A 15854-nucleotide genomic window follows, 5' to 3' on the forward strand; every position below is an offset into this window, starting at 1 on the left:
AGTTAGAATGGAAGCCTTCCATTCTCCATTGAGCCTCATGGGAAATTCCCATATACAACTGTAGCAGAATTTTTATCCTTATTCACATAGATTTAAATGTAATATCTGAAATGTGCAATCCTATACAGTACTGGTAATTTAGGAAATTTTTAAAAAACTTTTTCATGATATGAAGTGTAAACAAAAAATAAAACACCTGAGTAAATATTACTTTCAGATTGCTATTGATAATCTCCCACTGACTGATTATTTTAACTGTCTTGAAAATTATTGCCTTGCCATGTATTCAGGTACATGCAATGGGACCAAGGGTACAGTAGGTGAAGCCAGATATAATTTTAAAGTTTGGTCATTTTAAAGTTATTTGTTCATTTGTTTTATTTTTATACCGCCTTTCTTCTGATATGGGGCAGCTATCAATAAATATGACACACTGCAAATTAAAACAATAAAAATGCGTTAAAACATAAATATTTTTTTAAAAAATGAAAGCTTTTACGTCATTAAACCTACAAGGTTGGTACAGCTAATATATTTATTCATGAGCAACCCTAGTGCGTAGCCTACTCTCCTGCAAAGTTTAACTTCATTGCATACAATGGCTTCCCAACCTACAAAATACAGCTCAGTTCCATGCAATGTATTTTAGAACAGAAGACTTAACATTTATATATCTTTAAATAGCACATTGTCTAAGATCACTATTCAGAGATATCAGCAAAAGCAATTTGCAGAGTTCGCATTTCTAGTTCTGAGAGACCCTATTTCTGCATGGCTGAGGACATGGATACCCAAGTATTTAAATAGACAAGAAGCAGTGCTGTCATGGAAAGTGTGTGCCAGTGCTTCATTAAGGCTGGATCTACACTGCCCTTTAGCCCAGGATCTGATCCAAGATTATCCTCTTTTAACAGGATTACATGAGTCTCCACAGCCATATAATCTGGGATAAACAGATAATCTGGGATCAGATTATAGGATACAGGGCAGTGCAGAAGGGGCCTTAGATTCTCCCTGAATTGAAAGTGCTTTATTGATTTTTATTATGATTTGTTTTATGATAGAATACTTATATTCTTTTTTTATTGTTCAATTTATTACTTACTATTTTGGAGGCATCGGATGGCTGCCTTCATGTTGTAAGCTGCCCCAGGTCCCCATGGGGAGATGGGGCGGGATATACCGTATATACTCAAGTATAAGCTGACCCGATTATAAGCCGAGGCATCTAATTTTACCACAAAAAGACTGGGAAAACATTGACATAAGACGAGGGTGGTAAATTTCAGAAATAAAAACAGGTACCAATAAAATTACATTAATTGAGGCATCAGTAGGTTAAATGTTTTTTAATATTTACATAAAGCTCAAATTTAAGATAAGACTGTCCAACTCTGATCTAATCATTATTCTCATCTTCTTCAATGTAAATGTGCTTATGTATCCTTTTAATAATAATAGAGTAAAATAATACATGTAATAATAATAATAATAAATACAGGAAAATAATACAAGTAATAATAAATAGAGTAAAATAATAAATGCAATAATAATAATATCAGAGTGAAATAATAAATGTATTATTATTATTATTAATAATAATAATAATAATAGAGTAAAATAAATGTAATAGTAGCAACAATAATAGAGAAAAATAATAAATAATAATAATAGAGAAAAATAATAAATGTACCATATATTCTTGAGTATAAGCTGAGCCAAATATAAGCCAACCAGGACCCTCACCCGAGTATAAGCCAAGGGGGGCTTTTTCAGTCTTAAACAAAGGGCTGAAAAACTAGGCTTATACTCGAGTATATACAGTAAATAAAGTTTGATTGATTGGTTGATTGGTTGACCTAGCTCTTGCCTATTGCCACTTTACTCTAATAAGGAGGTGCTTCTTTTTAATAATACGTAATAACTTTATTCTTATATCCCGCCCATCTTGGGGCAGCTTACATGGGGACCAAGCCCAGTAACAACAATAAAATATAAAAGCATAAAATGCATTGCAAATGCAGTAATTTAACACATAAAACATAAAAACATCATAAAAACAGAACTTACATTGCCCACGTTTAGGTCAATCCAATTTTTTGGGTTGATTTTAAAAATAAAATTTCTAGACATACATGAGTATATAGAATAATTGCTACTGTTTCATTATCTGGGCGGACTCCATAAGGGGGCCTAGACAGAGAAGGGTAGCCCCTTTAATTGGGGGGGGGGGGAGTTGAAGGAGGAAAATAATTTTCCCCGTTTTTGCTGGTTATTCTCCCTCCCCTCTTTCCCACTTCATAAATGAGGGTTGTTTTGACGCTGTCGACATGGGTGGGGGGAATGACAGGAAAACAGTGGGAAATGGTTTAACTCCTTCAACCACTCTCCCCTCCCCTCAGAAAATGGACTATGCTTTTCTGTCTAGTGCACCCTAGTGGCCTCCACTTGCGTAGTGGAACAGTACCAAATAATTATATTATATTATATTATATTATATTATATTATATTATATTTATTTATTTATTTACAGTATTTATATTCCACCCTTCTCACCCCGAAGGGGACTCAGGGTGGATCACATTATATACATATAGGGCAAACATTCAATGCCCATAAACACATCGAACCAAGACAGAGACAGACAGACAGACAGACGTAGAGGCAATTTAACCTTCTCCTGAGGGGATGTTAGATTCTGGCCATAGGGGGGAGCAGCTGCTTCATCATCCACTCTGACGGCATTTCCTCACTTCCTCATTCTAATGTTGTAAATTAGTTAAACTTGCTTCCCCACTTTTATAAGTGATACCTTATTTCCTACTTGATAGATGCAACTATCTTTCGGGTTGCTAGGTCAGCAACGAGCAGGGGCTATATTTTATTTTTAATTGATGGGTGCTCACCTCGCCACGGGCTGGCCTCGAACTCATGACCTCATGGTCAGAGTGATTTATTGCAGCAGCTGCTCAGCAGCCTTCGCCATAGTGATCTCAGACAGTGATCTCAGACTATATATGTGTGTGCAGATTATCTATCTATCTATCTATATTAAAATCTGCACATCTTGTCAAACAGTGATCAGCAACAGGACCTGTCATATATCCGATGGAAAACTGTTCCAGATTCTTCTTGGCACAATCAAAACAGGGACATCTTTGCTCCCTATCACCCATGTGCTAGTGAAAGTGAAATCCAGATAAGGGTCTCAGAAGTGAATTCAATTGCTTTGCCAGGTTCATATGGGGAAGAGAAGGAGGAAATCTGATTCTTAAGTTCAGTCTTCCATTTTAATAATGTTCACACTGCATTTTATAATATTAATAATAATAGTAAAACTGCATTTTCATCCCCTTCATTACTGGATGTGCTAAATGGTATTTGTCTTGTATTTTATAGCGTCTATATAAGGAGCAGGGAGAAAATGTCAAGCATCATTATACTCAAACAGCAGAACTTCCTGAGATCTTCCAAGCAAAACAGAATGCTCTGAATATCAGCGAGGTAAGTTTTTCCACCACCATAGATTGGCTAAGAAAACCCTCATAAAACTGAGGAGGGAGCAAGCTTTTTTCTGTTGCTCCTGAGACTAAGACATGGAGCAATGGATCCAAACTATGGGAAAAGTAATTCCACTTAAACATTAAGAAAAAAACAACAGTTCTTGAAGGTATAAGCTGTTGGATAGTGGAATCTGCTGCCTCAGAGTGTAGTAGAGTTAGGATACTTACACATGTAATTTTAAATTGGAATGTGATTGGTCTGAAGTTATACCCATAAAAAATAGGGGAATTGGCAAAGTGATGTGGATATCTCTACATGGGAGATCCTGTGGGTGGAGCATAGTAAGAAGGTGGAAGACATAACTGTCAGTGCTTTGCAATTGGTTCTATACTTTAACTTGCTGCCTTCACATGTAGTCAAGGATGTTTGCTCCCCTTCCATTGTTACCAGCTATCATTCTGATAGACTTCTTTACTGGATATGTGTAAAATAAACATAGATCATCCCATTGTGCACTTTGCCTCAAGCAATAAAGGTTCTGGGGCCATTCTATTAACAAATAGTTTTTCTAGGCATACAGTCATGCACGTTATATGAGAGAGAGCATCAGATGTCAATAAATGCAAGATTGTTCTGTTTACATTTCCAAACAGACTCGCTATAAGGAATCTTGGAGCAAGATGAGAGATGGTGGTTATAAACTAAAACTGGATGCCATTCCTTTCCAAACAGCAAAGGCCACTTCTGACATTATAAGCGATGTAAGTTTCTTTAATATAAAAACTCTGATCTTAGAAGAAGAAGAATGTTGGGAGCAATTTGCTTGGGAAGATGAAGCAGAAAGAAGGCATAGATCTGAAAACTTTACTAGAGCAGGGTATTATTATTATTATTATTATTAATAATAATAATATTTTTAATCTTGTCAGAAGCAACTTGAGAACATACTGCAAGTTGCTTCTGGTGTGAGAGAATTGGCTGTCTACAGAGACGTTGCCCAGGGGACACCCAGATGTGTTAGCTGGGAGGCTTCTCTCATGTCCCTGCAAGCTAGAGGTGACAGATGGGAGCTCACCCCATCTCGCTGATTCAAATAGTCAGCAACCCAACCTTCAGGTTACACCATGGCTCATGGTACAATGGGTTAAATAATACGTTATTTCTAGAATTACAAAATATGTTCTTGAATTCCATTGCGGATTACATTATAAGGACTGTGAACTGTCTTTAATGAAATAGGAAAGAGCTTGATGTTTTGCGAAACTACACCAAAGTTCTTTGCAGTAGTCTAGTAAATGGGGAAAAACAATTGCTATTTTTTCCAATTGAATTGAAAATAAACAAGAAACAATGCCACTTTTTCACACCAAAAGGGCACCAACAAAAAACAAACAAACAAGGAAATAATTTTGCTACAGTGTGTTGACATTATCTTGGCCACCTAAGGGAAAAGAAAATATTTCTCTTGAATTTAATGACAACTATGAATTCACTAAAAAAAAACCCAGAAGGTGGCTATGGTTTTTAGTATAAGAAGGGAGATTTGTTTTAATGCTCTATGATTTGCATAATTGTTTTAATATTATACCTTACGTGGGTGTGGAAGGAGCATTCAGAAGAAAAAGGCTATAAACAAACAGATAACATTCAACAATGAAATCTGAAAAAGTCTAGATGCAATATAGACCTCAGAAGATTTGCATCTTAGGGACTGGAGCATGAGTTCTATTGCCCACTTAGCAATTAAACTGCATTAAATGGTCAGTGTAGACAGGGCCTAAGATACACAAAATGAATTTCAGTAGGCTTATGTGCTAAGATTTATATATAGAATCATATCATAGCACCATTGTTCCTTAGTTTGATCAATCATAAATAAACAGACAAGAAGAACCAACATGTTATATGCAGTGGGCTCTTTGTATCCATTAGGATTTGGATCCTGGACATACACACATGTGGATACCAAAATCCATAGATGCTCAATTCCATTATATACAATGATATAATATAATGCTGTCTTTTATAGAAAATGCCAAAAACAAGCTTTGCCTTTTAGATTTTAAAAAAAATACTTTTAAGCCATGATTTAATTTCTGGGTGCTTAAAACTGTATATTCAGAGGGCTACAATACTATTGTATTATATTTTAAGACATGCTGATATGCTGAAACTTACAACCTTGCAGTTCTCAAGATTCTCCCTGAAACTATAAATTTAGTTTTTAAAAAGAGAAAAGAAGAGAAAAATCATATTTTAATAATAACTTAAGTGTTCTAAACCCGTGATCGGTTTTTAACAAAATGTACCCAATCTGATGTTGATTTTGGTTTGATATGGAATCAGTCATTTGATGGTTCCCTCGTATCTTTGTTTAAAATGTGCACCGGCAGAGAAGACATTAAAATATAACACAATTGTGGACAGTATTTTTTTCTTCTTTCTCATATTCTAATTTTGCATTATTTCCCCCCTCAGTACAAGTACAAGGAGGCATTTGAGAAAACAAAAGGACAGATGATAGACTCCTCTGGCTTGGATGATATCAATATCTCTCATTCAGTTCATGCAGCATTGTTACAAAGTGATGTAAGTAGTACAAAGCATGGGAGTGAAAAACACATTTCAGAACATTCTACGTCATAGGTACCTTTTATAGGGAAAAACAGGGTATATATAAAATAAAATAGTAAAACTATGTAACCTATTAGATCAAGAGGTTCCATGTGCACTAGAGGTGGGAAAAGGGTCAAAGGCCTATCGGGCTGTATTTGGGTGAGAGGATCCTGAGAGCATTTATTTAGGTGAAAATACAGTATTTCTCATTTTTCTTTTCAAAATTACTACTGTTTCCTCTTCATGCACTGGACAACTTCCTTTCTTAGTTTTAAAAAGGAATCTATCTCCTAGGGCTAATACCGAAAGAAGGGCACAAACATAGCAGAATTCCACCCACACACAGTCAGAGAGTAAATGACATTTGGAAAAAAAATAAATGAAATTTTAAAATAATCTTTAGAAGGGAAAAGGGTACATCAAGAAGGTGCAGCCATTGAGATCTGATGAGGGCATTTGGGAGCCCCAGGCCTCTGGCAAGTTGCCCACTCTGATATATGGGATGTGACAAGCAAGAAAGTAAGCCCATGTGCGCTGACACTGACCATGCCTCTAAAGGCAATGGTGTATGCAAGAGGAGTGCAATGGTTCATTTTAAGGAAAATATTCATGGCACTCTAGTCATACTAGTGGTTAGGAAGAGGGGAAGTGCAATCCACAGCTGCCTGTAGTCTCTGAGCTCCAGACTTTTGGTGGCAGTAGCAAAGCAATTTTTTAATTGCTAAAATCACTTTGAGTGGCCTTGGGTGACAAGTTTCCCATATCTCTTCCCAGCTTATTTTAGACACTGCAAGATGTAACCAATGCCTCTGGCTAGGAAGGTTCCCAAGCAATATCCTCCATTGCTCCTAGACCAGTGGTTCTCAACATGTGGATCCCCAGGTATTTTGGCCTACAACTCCCAGAAATCCCAGTTTACCAGCTATTAGGATTTCTGAGAGTTGAAGGCCAAAAACATCTGGGGACCACAGATTGAGAACCACTGTCCTAGAGGACACGGGTGAGGAAGGGGAAAATTAAGAAAATCAATGTTTTTATATATAGCGGGAGATTTGAGAGAGGTGTCCCCCTTCTAGGTCCAGCAGGGTCTCTGTTTAGCATCTGAACCTGATGTGAGAGATGGTATACATCCTGCAGATTTATACGTTTCCCTCTCTTTCTCTTTTACCAATTGATTCAATAATTTATTTTCAGAAGGAAGCATGCTTCAGTATTAAAATATCTAGTGATGCTAATAATGGCCATCTTACTTTCAACCAGGATTAGGACAGCTTCCATGTGGCAATACAAGCTAACCATGGTTAATTGTTAATGTTGGTCCTGATATAACACATGGCTAGCATTTACGCTAAAAATTCAACAAAAGAGGTAATTGCTTTGATGTGTTGATAGGAAAAGAGAATTCAAGCCTATGGAGTCTTTCTGATTACCACCCTAGCTATGCTACTCTCTGCAGAAAGACGTTGAGAGACCTTTGTCATCAAGGAACAGTTCTGAAATAATTAAGAATACATACAAAATTAGATTGAATGTTTGCTCTAAGGTCTTAAATCATTAACATCTAGATCAGTGGTTCTCAACCTGTGGGGTCTGTAGGTGTTTTGTCCTACAACTTCCAGAAATCCCAGCCGGTTTACCAGCTGTTAGATTCCTGGGATTTGAAGGTCAAAACATCTGGGGACCAACAGGCTGAGAACCACTGATCTATATGTATTACATTGATGTATTGTTGTAAAACAGTTCTTCTCAACCTTTGGGCTCACAGATGTTTTGTCCTTCAGCTCCCAAAAATCCTCTAACAGCTGGTAAACCGGCCGGGACTTCTGGGAGTTGTAGGCCAAAACACCTGGGGACCCACAGGTTGAGAACCATTGCTCTACAACAAATGTTCCAGTGCAACATATTGAACAACAGAATAAAAATATTGAACATAAATTAGAAGTAGCGAGCTTGGTAGATTCACAAGAATCTCAAATTGTGTTTTTATTCTGCAGCATATTTAGTTCATTTTATTTCCTTCCTAGATAAATTACAAGAAAGATTTTGATCATCAGAAGAGTCAGTTCCACCTTCCATTAGACATGGTAAATATAGTACATGCCAAAAAAGCCCAATCTTTGGTGAGTGAGCAAGAATACAGACAGCTGCTTCACAGTTATATTTCCCTTCCTGAAGATGTTAGGATGCGGTGTGCCAAGAGAGCTTATAAACTACAGAGTGAAGTAAGTTCTACATTCTTAATGTAACCTTTACAAGGTTAAAATAAATGTGCGACATGTGGCAAATATTACACATATTAATTTGAGTTACCAGCTTCTCTTGATTTTTATATTTTACAATTATCCATTTATCACCTCTCTATATTTACATAGTGTTCCGATCCTATATTAATTGTGTATGTATTCCTACTTTTTTCTCTTTCTAGAGTTAGATATGTTTTGTGTAAGCATACAAATATCATTTGAATATGGTTGAATGATACCAAAGGATTGTGTAGCAGATGTTGCTTGTAATGAATACATTTAGATGACTACACTGCCTCTCATAATCCATCTTGTAAATTAATTTTGATTGGTTTCCTGTAGAATATATACCGGTCTGACTTGAACTTTATGAGAGGAGTTGGTTGTATTGTACCAGGGACCTTAGAGATTGAAGCAAAGAAGAAAGCTTCTGAACTCATCAGTGAGGTAACAAAAGAGGGTTTTGATTTCTCCACTACAAACAAGGGTTTGCCAGATGTCTCTGTAAAACTGGGCTGGCAAAGTAACTCCCTGGATTAAGGGTGGGCTCCTTTCCCCACCCTCCCTTTTTATTTGATCACTCAATTCATGTCCTGGGTGAACTGAATGGAGTTCAAGGTTTTGCAGACCTTGCTAACTACTTTCACAAAGTTTCTCTTCTGTAATCAGGACCCAAGTGGTTGGTACATTAGGGTGATGCTTTATAGTAGGAAATGTTCCTTTCCAGATGAAAGGAAGCCTGTGTTCTGTTATTAGGCATAGAATCACAATGTCTCAAAACCCAAGCGGCTCTGCATAAGCGGCCTGGAGAGAGAATTGCTTCCTCTCCCTATCTCTTCCCTCCCCCATTTTCACAATCTCAGGTTTTTCTCCAGAGTGAAAGGATGGATCTGACATGAAGCAACACAAAGGCACAGGGTGGCAGCCACACTTTTCAAATTCACGCTCTGATTCTTCACCAGGTTTACTCCTTCTTGATCCATTACTTCAATTGTTTCAGACTCAGCCCCTGGCCCCATCAATTTATTTATGGTGACCCCATGATTTTTATTGAGTTTTCTTAGGCAAGGAATCCTTAGGGGTAGTTTTGTTAGTTCCTTCCTCTACAGGTGCTGACAGCACCTAGTATTCATTAACTATCTCTCACCAAAGTACTAACCGGAGCTAACCCAGCTTACTGCCAAGATCAGTTGGGACCTGGTGCCTTTAGGGTACTGGTTAGGGTGCCTTTAGGGTACCAGTTCAGGTCATAACTAGGGAATACCTTCTGGGCTGTGTCTTCATAAGTCCACCAAAATAGATTTTTCTCCCATCCCTATTTAAAAAATGATGGGGAGAGCAAGAAGGGCTTGAACTTCAACATTATGTCTTTTAGGAGGACATATTCTGCTTTATGTGTGAACTCAACATGTATAGTCATATTTGCTTTGGCTCTGGTTACGATGTTTACCAATACCAATGTGATTTCCTACATTTATTTTTATCTCTGAGGTCACTGTTTGCTGATACAAATTCAGGCTTTGCACCCATCACTTTGTTTTGTTTTTTTATACTTTTTACCAATGGGCAATGCATCATTCTGACCATAGCAGTAACATGAATAATCTGTAATAAAATAACAGATATTTAATGGCAGAAATATGTGGGATTTTGTAATACGGCAGGGAGAAGCAGCTGACTTTAGGGATCCATATCTAAATATTTAGGGGACCACTGTAAATACTGGTTGTTTTAAATCCCTGATGGAGTGAAACAATTACACAATTATAGCATTAAGATTCCAGCTTAACAGCCATAGAAATAATCTATGGAATATCAAGATTTTAGATACTAGGGCTTTGGTTCTCAACCTGTGGGTCCCTAGATGTTTTGGTTTTCAACTCCCAAAAATCCTAACAGCTGGTAAACTGGCTGGGATTTCTGGGAGTTGTAGGGACTCACAGGTTGAGAACCATTGTACTAGAGCAGGGGTCCCCAAACTAAGGCCCGGGGGCCGGATGCGGCCCATCAAAGCCATTTATCCGGACCCCACGGCACAAGGGCAGAAGGGGGTTGGGCTAAATGACCCAAGGGGTCTCTTCTTCTCTTACAACCATTATTATTATTATTATTAATATTATTATTATTATTATTTGAAACACAACAAGATGAGTCCACAGCAGACACTCTGCTGGCTGTTGTATTGGATCACACATCGGACACTTCCCAAGTGTCTAGGACTGTGTGATGTATCGGTGAATAATGTGCGCAGATCCCAGTAAGGTGGCCTTCTGCAGCTGGCAGGTGGTCATTTTGTCAGCTCCGATTATGTTTAAGTGCTGGCCAAGGTCTTGAGGCACTGTACCCAGTCTGCCAATCACCACTGGGACCACCTCGACTGGCTTATTCCAGAGTCTTTGCAATTCGATCTTTAAATCCTCATATTGTGTCAGCTTTTCCAGTTGTTTCTCATCAATCCTGCTGTCACCTGATATTGCAGTATCGACAATCCATACTTTGTTTTTTAACATGATTGTGAAGTCAGGAGTATTGTGTTCCAAAACCCATTATTATTATTATTATTATTATTATTATTATTATTATTATTATTATTATTATTATTAACATTGAGTCTGGGTGGCCATCTGTCAGGGATGCTTTGCTTGTGTTTTCGGTGCACAAAGGCAGAAGGGGATTGGACTCAATGTCCCAAAGGATCTCTTCCAACCCTCTTTTTTATTATTGTTGTTGTTATTATTAATAATAATAATTATTGCTCAGTGGCCAACTATAGTCCGGCCCTCCAACGGTCTGAAGGATCACGAACTGGCCCCCTGTTTAAAAAATTTGGAGACCCCTGTACTAGAGGTTCAGCTATATGGGCATTAAAATCTGGACTCATGCCAACTTGACTCCTGGCTGTCTTCTCAATGTGCTTCCACTTCTGGTGAGAATCGTGAATTACATTAGGTAAATCTGGGTTTCCTAGATTCTCCGGAGTTCATTTGAAACGTTGGACTATCCTATAGCTTTGGGCAATGTGGGCAGCTGGATCTGATCTGATTCAGACCAGACCCCACTGTCCACACAGGGCACCACTACCATTTCTTTTCCTCTGCCATCAAAAGGTTATGGCTCAGTGCAGGGAAAAGAGGTCAGATCATGCCTGTGTTACTGCCATTGCTGCTCCCAGCCAGTTGCAGAACACGTGAGCTCTTGGCCATCATGGGTACTTTGTACTGACATCAGCAGAGGTGTCCACAGGAAGTAGGTGAGGAGATCCACTCTCCTTTTCTTTCTGATCACACAGGGGTACCTGTGATATAACTATCAGCTCACTCAGAGCTCTGTGGCTGACTGGGAGTGGTAAAGGCAACACGGATGGTGAAGTGTCATTCCAGTGAGGCTGATGCTATTTAGGCTCTGCTTGACCATGTAGATTCCAACCCGCTGCCATAGTAGGTTCAGAAAGTATGCATGTGGCCACCTCTGGAGCCAGTCCATTTCTGCTCCAGAACAGCCATGTGAACTACCTGGCTGAATCTTTCTCTAAATTATAATTTCCAGGATTGCATAGCCAGTTAGTAGATTCATACTATTATTGTGTAGTATTAAAGCCTCTGCTTTTCAGCCTATCAAAACAAAAATGTGACATAACCTAAAATTAATTTCTCCCACTAAGACTGGGTCTACACTGTCATATAATGAAGTTTCAGAATGCAGATTAACTGTATTGAACTGATTATAGAATCTGCACTACCATGCAATGCAGTTAAACTGCATTATGAAACTGCATTATATGGCAGTGTCGATCCAGCCTAGGGAGCCCCGGGTGGCAAAGTGTGTTAAAGCACTGAGCTGCTGAACTTACGGACCAAAAGGTCCCAGGTTCAAATCCTGGGAGTGGAGCGAGGGCCTGCTGTTAGCCCCAGCTCCTGCCAACCTAGCAGTTCGAAAACATGCCAATGTGAGTAGATTAATAGGTACCACTCCGGCGGGAAGGTAACGGCGCTCCATGCAGTCATGCCGGCCACATGACCTTGGAGGTGTCTACAAATAACGCCGGCTCTTGGGCTTAGAAATGGAGATGAGCACCAACCCCCAGAGTCAGACATGACTGGACTTAACATAAGGGGAAACCTTTACCTTTTAAAATCCAGCCTTAGACTCAACTTTGCCTTGTCTTTTCTACCTTGACACGTACTACGTTTGAATATTTCTTACAATAAAAAGAAATACGTACGTGGATATGTCATCATGAACACATTTAAAATACTAGTCATGAACACATTTGAACATAAAAATAATACCAACTTTGTTTTTACTGAGGTTTGCTGGTTTTGTAAAATAGGCCACGAGGTCAAAGGATTACACTGGCATATTGGTCAACAGACCTTACTGTTGGCTCCATTGTAAACTGTGAAATAAATCACCAGTCTCATTTGAAATACAATGTCCTTATCTTACTACACAGCTTTGCTCTCTTGCATTCCTCTTTCTTTGTGTGTGAAATTCAGAGTAAATACCGTCAGCAGCCGGATTCCTTCAAATACACATCGGTGACAGACTCTCCTGGCCTCCTTCATGCAAAATTCAGCAATATGATTGCTAATGAGGTAGGCTCTCTCCTAACGTGGATCAGAAAATATGCTGTTTAAAATGCAATGAGCTGGGGAGGGAGGAGAGAAGCAAGCTCCGAGAAATATAATACATCAAAAGAGGGGAAAGGCATCATCGATTTATCCTTTAGCATAGTTAGATCCTTTCTTTAGTATTATTATTCCCGGACAAACATTTAGTATCATTTTGTCAATCAGATTGCTCCTTTAAAACTAAACAACAACCCGACAAAAATCAGAACAGCTATTTGATATGAATTCATACAACGGGGCTTTCTTTTTGTACTTGAAAGCAGCCATAATGCAAAGAAGGAGCATACTAGGAGGACACTCGTAGTGATGGTTAACATATATGGTGCTGAATAATTTGTTCAGAAACCCACTTAATGCACCTGAGGCCAAGAATCTTGCTTCTGATTTTTTAAAAACATACAGGTGGCCCTTGCAAATTCATGACACCATTAAAATAAAAATAAAAATCAAGACTACACCTGGGAGCTGTCAGGTGCCAGACTGGGAACTTCCTTTGAAAAATAGTGTTCATGGCATATTTCAGAACTCTATTGAATGTTCCTAGGGATGTCATCAAATGAGGATCTTAAGAAACTAGGGATTGGACCTGTTTCTGTAGCATCCGTCTATATAAGAGCTTAAATTTATTGTTACTGCCATTTCAGAATCTGAGGCTGAAAAAGCAGTGTTTCTACTGGTGTCTTTAATATTAAGCAACACTGTTTTATTTGACCTCAAACCTTAATTTATTTAATTAAAAACACTCCCAAATGCTCTGTAGGTGTTGATATGCCACTAGTAATTGTTCAGTATGTGCAGATTCCCAAAATGAAGTTCCTTGGGGGTGAATTAGCAGTAGCTTTTGATCTGTGCTCACTTCAAGCCTTTGAGAGGCCTGATGATCAACCCCATCATTGATACTGGATGAGAGCAGAAATTAATATCCTTCCAGATTGAATTTGTGATTTGGAAAAGGAACGATTTGCTATGCCTGTTTGAGGGGAAAGTTGTCCCTTTATCTCTTGCCCTGGCCAGAGTGAGTTGGCAGAGTCTTGAAAGTGACAGATCATCTATCACTTCATACATATACACAACACGGAAAACTCACAACATATATACACAGCCCGAAAAACTCACAACAACTCATATACACAGCACTCAGGATTTCTCTGCTTGTGTTGAGATTTATACCAATATTCCTTTACGTGGCTTTTTGAAATACTTTTTTGAATTGTACCCCACTCAGTAAATGCGAATGGGAGTTGTAATGAAAATATAAAAGTCAACAACAAAGATGCAAAGAAAACAAAACAATAAGTAAATTGATTTAATAATCCTAATAAGCTTTATTTGTACCCCGCCCATTCTCCTTGAAGTGACTTGGGGTGGCATGATTCAATTGATTCACAGGGGAAAGGTTTGATATCAATGAAAAGGGGTAATTAGAAAAAGTTCAGTGGAATAATACAGTTTTAACCTGGAGTCTAAAGGTCAATAACAAGCTAACCCAGACCTTTCCACACTGTGTGTCGTGACACATTAGTGTGTTGGCTGCACGGTGTAGTTTTATCATGCAAACTTGAAGAGAAATGGAAAAAATCTTGGAATGTATGTTATTGTACATATCATATATTTTTAAAAATGTAAATGAAAGATTTTTATAAGATAGGTTGTGTCCCCATGCATTTCATCATTACAATATATGTTCCCATATCTCTTATAAAGAGTTAGTTTAACCTCAGATTTGCTAGTAAAACTGAATTCGTGTGTCATGAAATGATGCATGTCTTAAAAGGTGTGTCAACAATGTGAAATATTTGGAAAGCATTGCCTTGACAATGTGGAAAGATCTGGGTGTTATTTTCTCCCACTTGCTGAACTCTCTATGGACCACATCAACCCTTCTTTAAAGAAAAAAGTGAACAAACGTTCACTTTCAGGGTTTTTAATAGCAATATTTTGCTAAAACAAAATGAAGGGAGACATTGTGCTTATAGGACTATTCTCCCGAGATCCTTTTGGGAGCATAATTTTCTAGATTTTTTTTTACAAAAAAAATTAGGGGTGGGGGCTCTGAATGCTCTTGGGGCCATAAACACATATTGAAGCCTGTGGGTGATATGAGTTCTAATCCTGACCAAGTGTGGCAACCTAACACCCTTGGAGATTCCACAATTAGTGATATAATTCTCCTGGGGAAATTACACAACAGAGCCAATGTTGCCCAGAATGATCCATCTCAAGTACCGTATATACTCGAGTATAAGCCAACCCGAATATAAGCTGAGGCACCTAATTTTACCACAAAAATCTGGGAAAACATTGACTCCAGTATAAGCCGATGCCAATAAAATTACATTAATTGAGGCATCAATAGTTTAAATGTTTTTGAATCTTTACATCAAATTGTAATTTAAGATATGACTGTTCAACTCTGATTAAATCATTATTTTCATCTTCAATGTAAATATGCTCATGTTATACAACAAATTTGACAGAAAAAGTAGTTCATTACACATTAATGCTATGTAGTAATTACTGTATTTACGAATTTAGCACCAAAATATCATAATGCATTGAAAACATTGGCTACAAAAATGCATTGGATAATCCAGAACGTTGGATAAGTGAGTGTTGGATAAGTGAGACTCTACTGTAATAATAATCAATAGAGTAAAATAATAAATGTAACAATACCAATAATAATAGAGAAAAATAATAAATATACCATATATACTTGAGTATAAGCCGGTCCGAATATAAGCCCATCAGGACCCTCACCCGAGTATAAGCCGAGGAGGTTTTTTTTTTTCAGTCCTAAAAAAGGGCTGAAAAATTAGGCTTATACTCGAGTATATACAGTAAGTACCCTTCAGTTTTT

General features: G+C 37.9%; 1 protein-coding gene across 3 annotated transcripts in view; it reads left to right on the top strand.

The window, feature by feature from the left end:
• The window catches only part of nrap (nebulin related anchoring protein), a 93511-nt gene that overhangs the window by 59058 nt on the left and 18599 nt on the right, over window positions 1–15854 (top strand). For 2 of the 3 annotated variants that reach the window (XM_003223428.4, XM_062975709.1), the window contains 6 exons: window positions 3400–3504; window positions 4158–4265; window positions 5983–6093; window positions 8145–8342; window positions 8706–8810; window positions 12860–12958. In XM_003223428.4, the coding sequence (XP_003223476.2) occupies window positions 3400–3504; window positions 4158–4265; window positions 5983–6093; window positions 8145–8342; window positions 8706–8810; window positions 12860–12958 (726 nt within the window). The remainder of the gene's footprint in view (window positions 1–3399; window positions 3505–4157; window positions 4266–5982; window positions 6094–8144; window positions 8343–8705; window positions 8811–12859; window positions 12959–15854) is intronic. The other variant, XM_062975710.1, reaches the window with a different exon arrangement.

The sequence above is a fragment of the Anolis carolinensis genome, chromosome 3, assembly GCF_035594765.1.
Source record: "Anolis carolinensis isolate JA03-04 chromosome 3, rAnoCar3.1.pri, whole genome shotgun sequence".
NCBI lineage: Eukaryota > Metazoa > Chordata > Lepidosauria > Squamata > Dactyloidae > Anolis > Anolis carolinensis.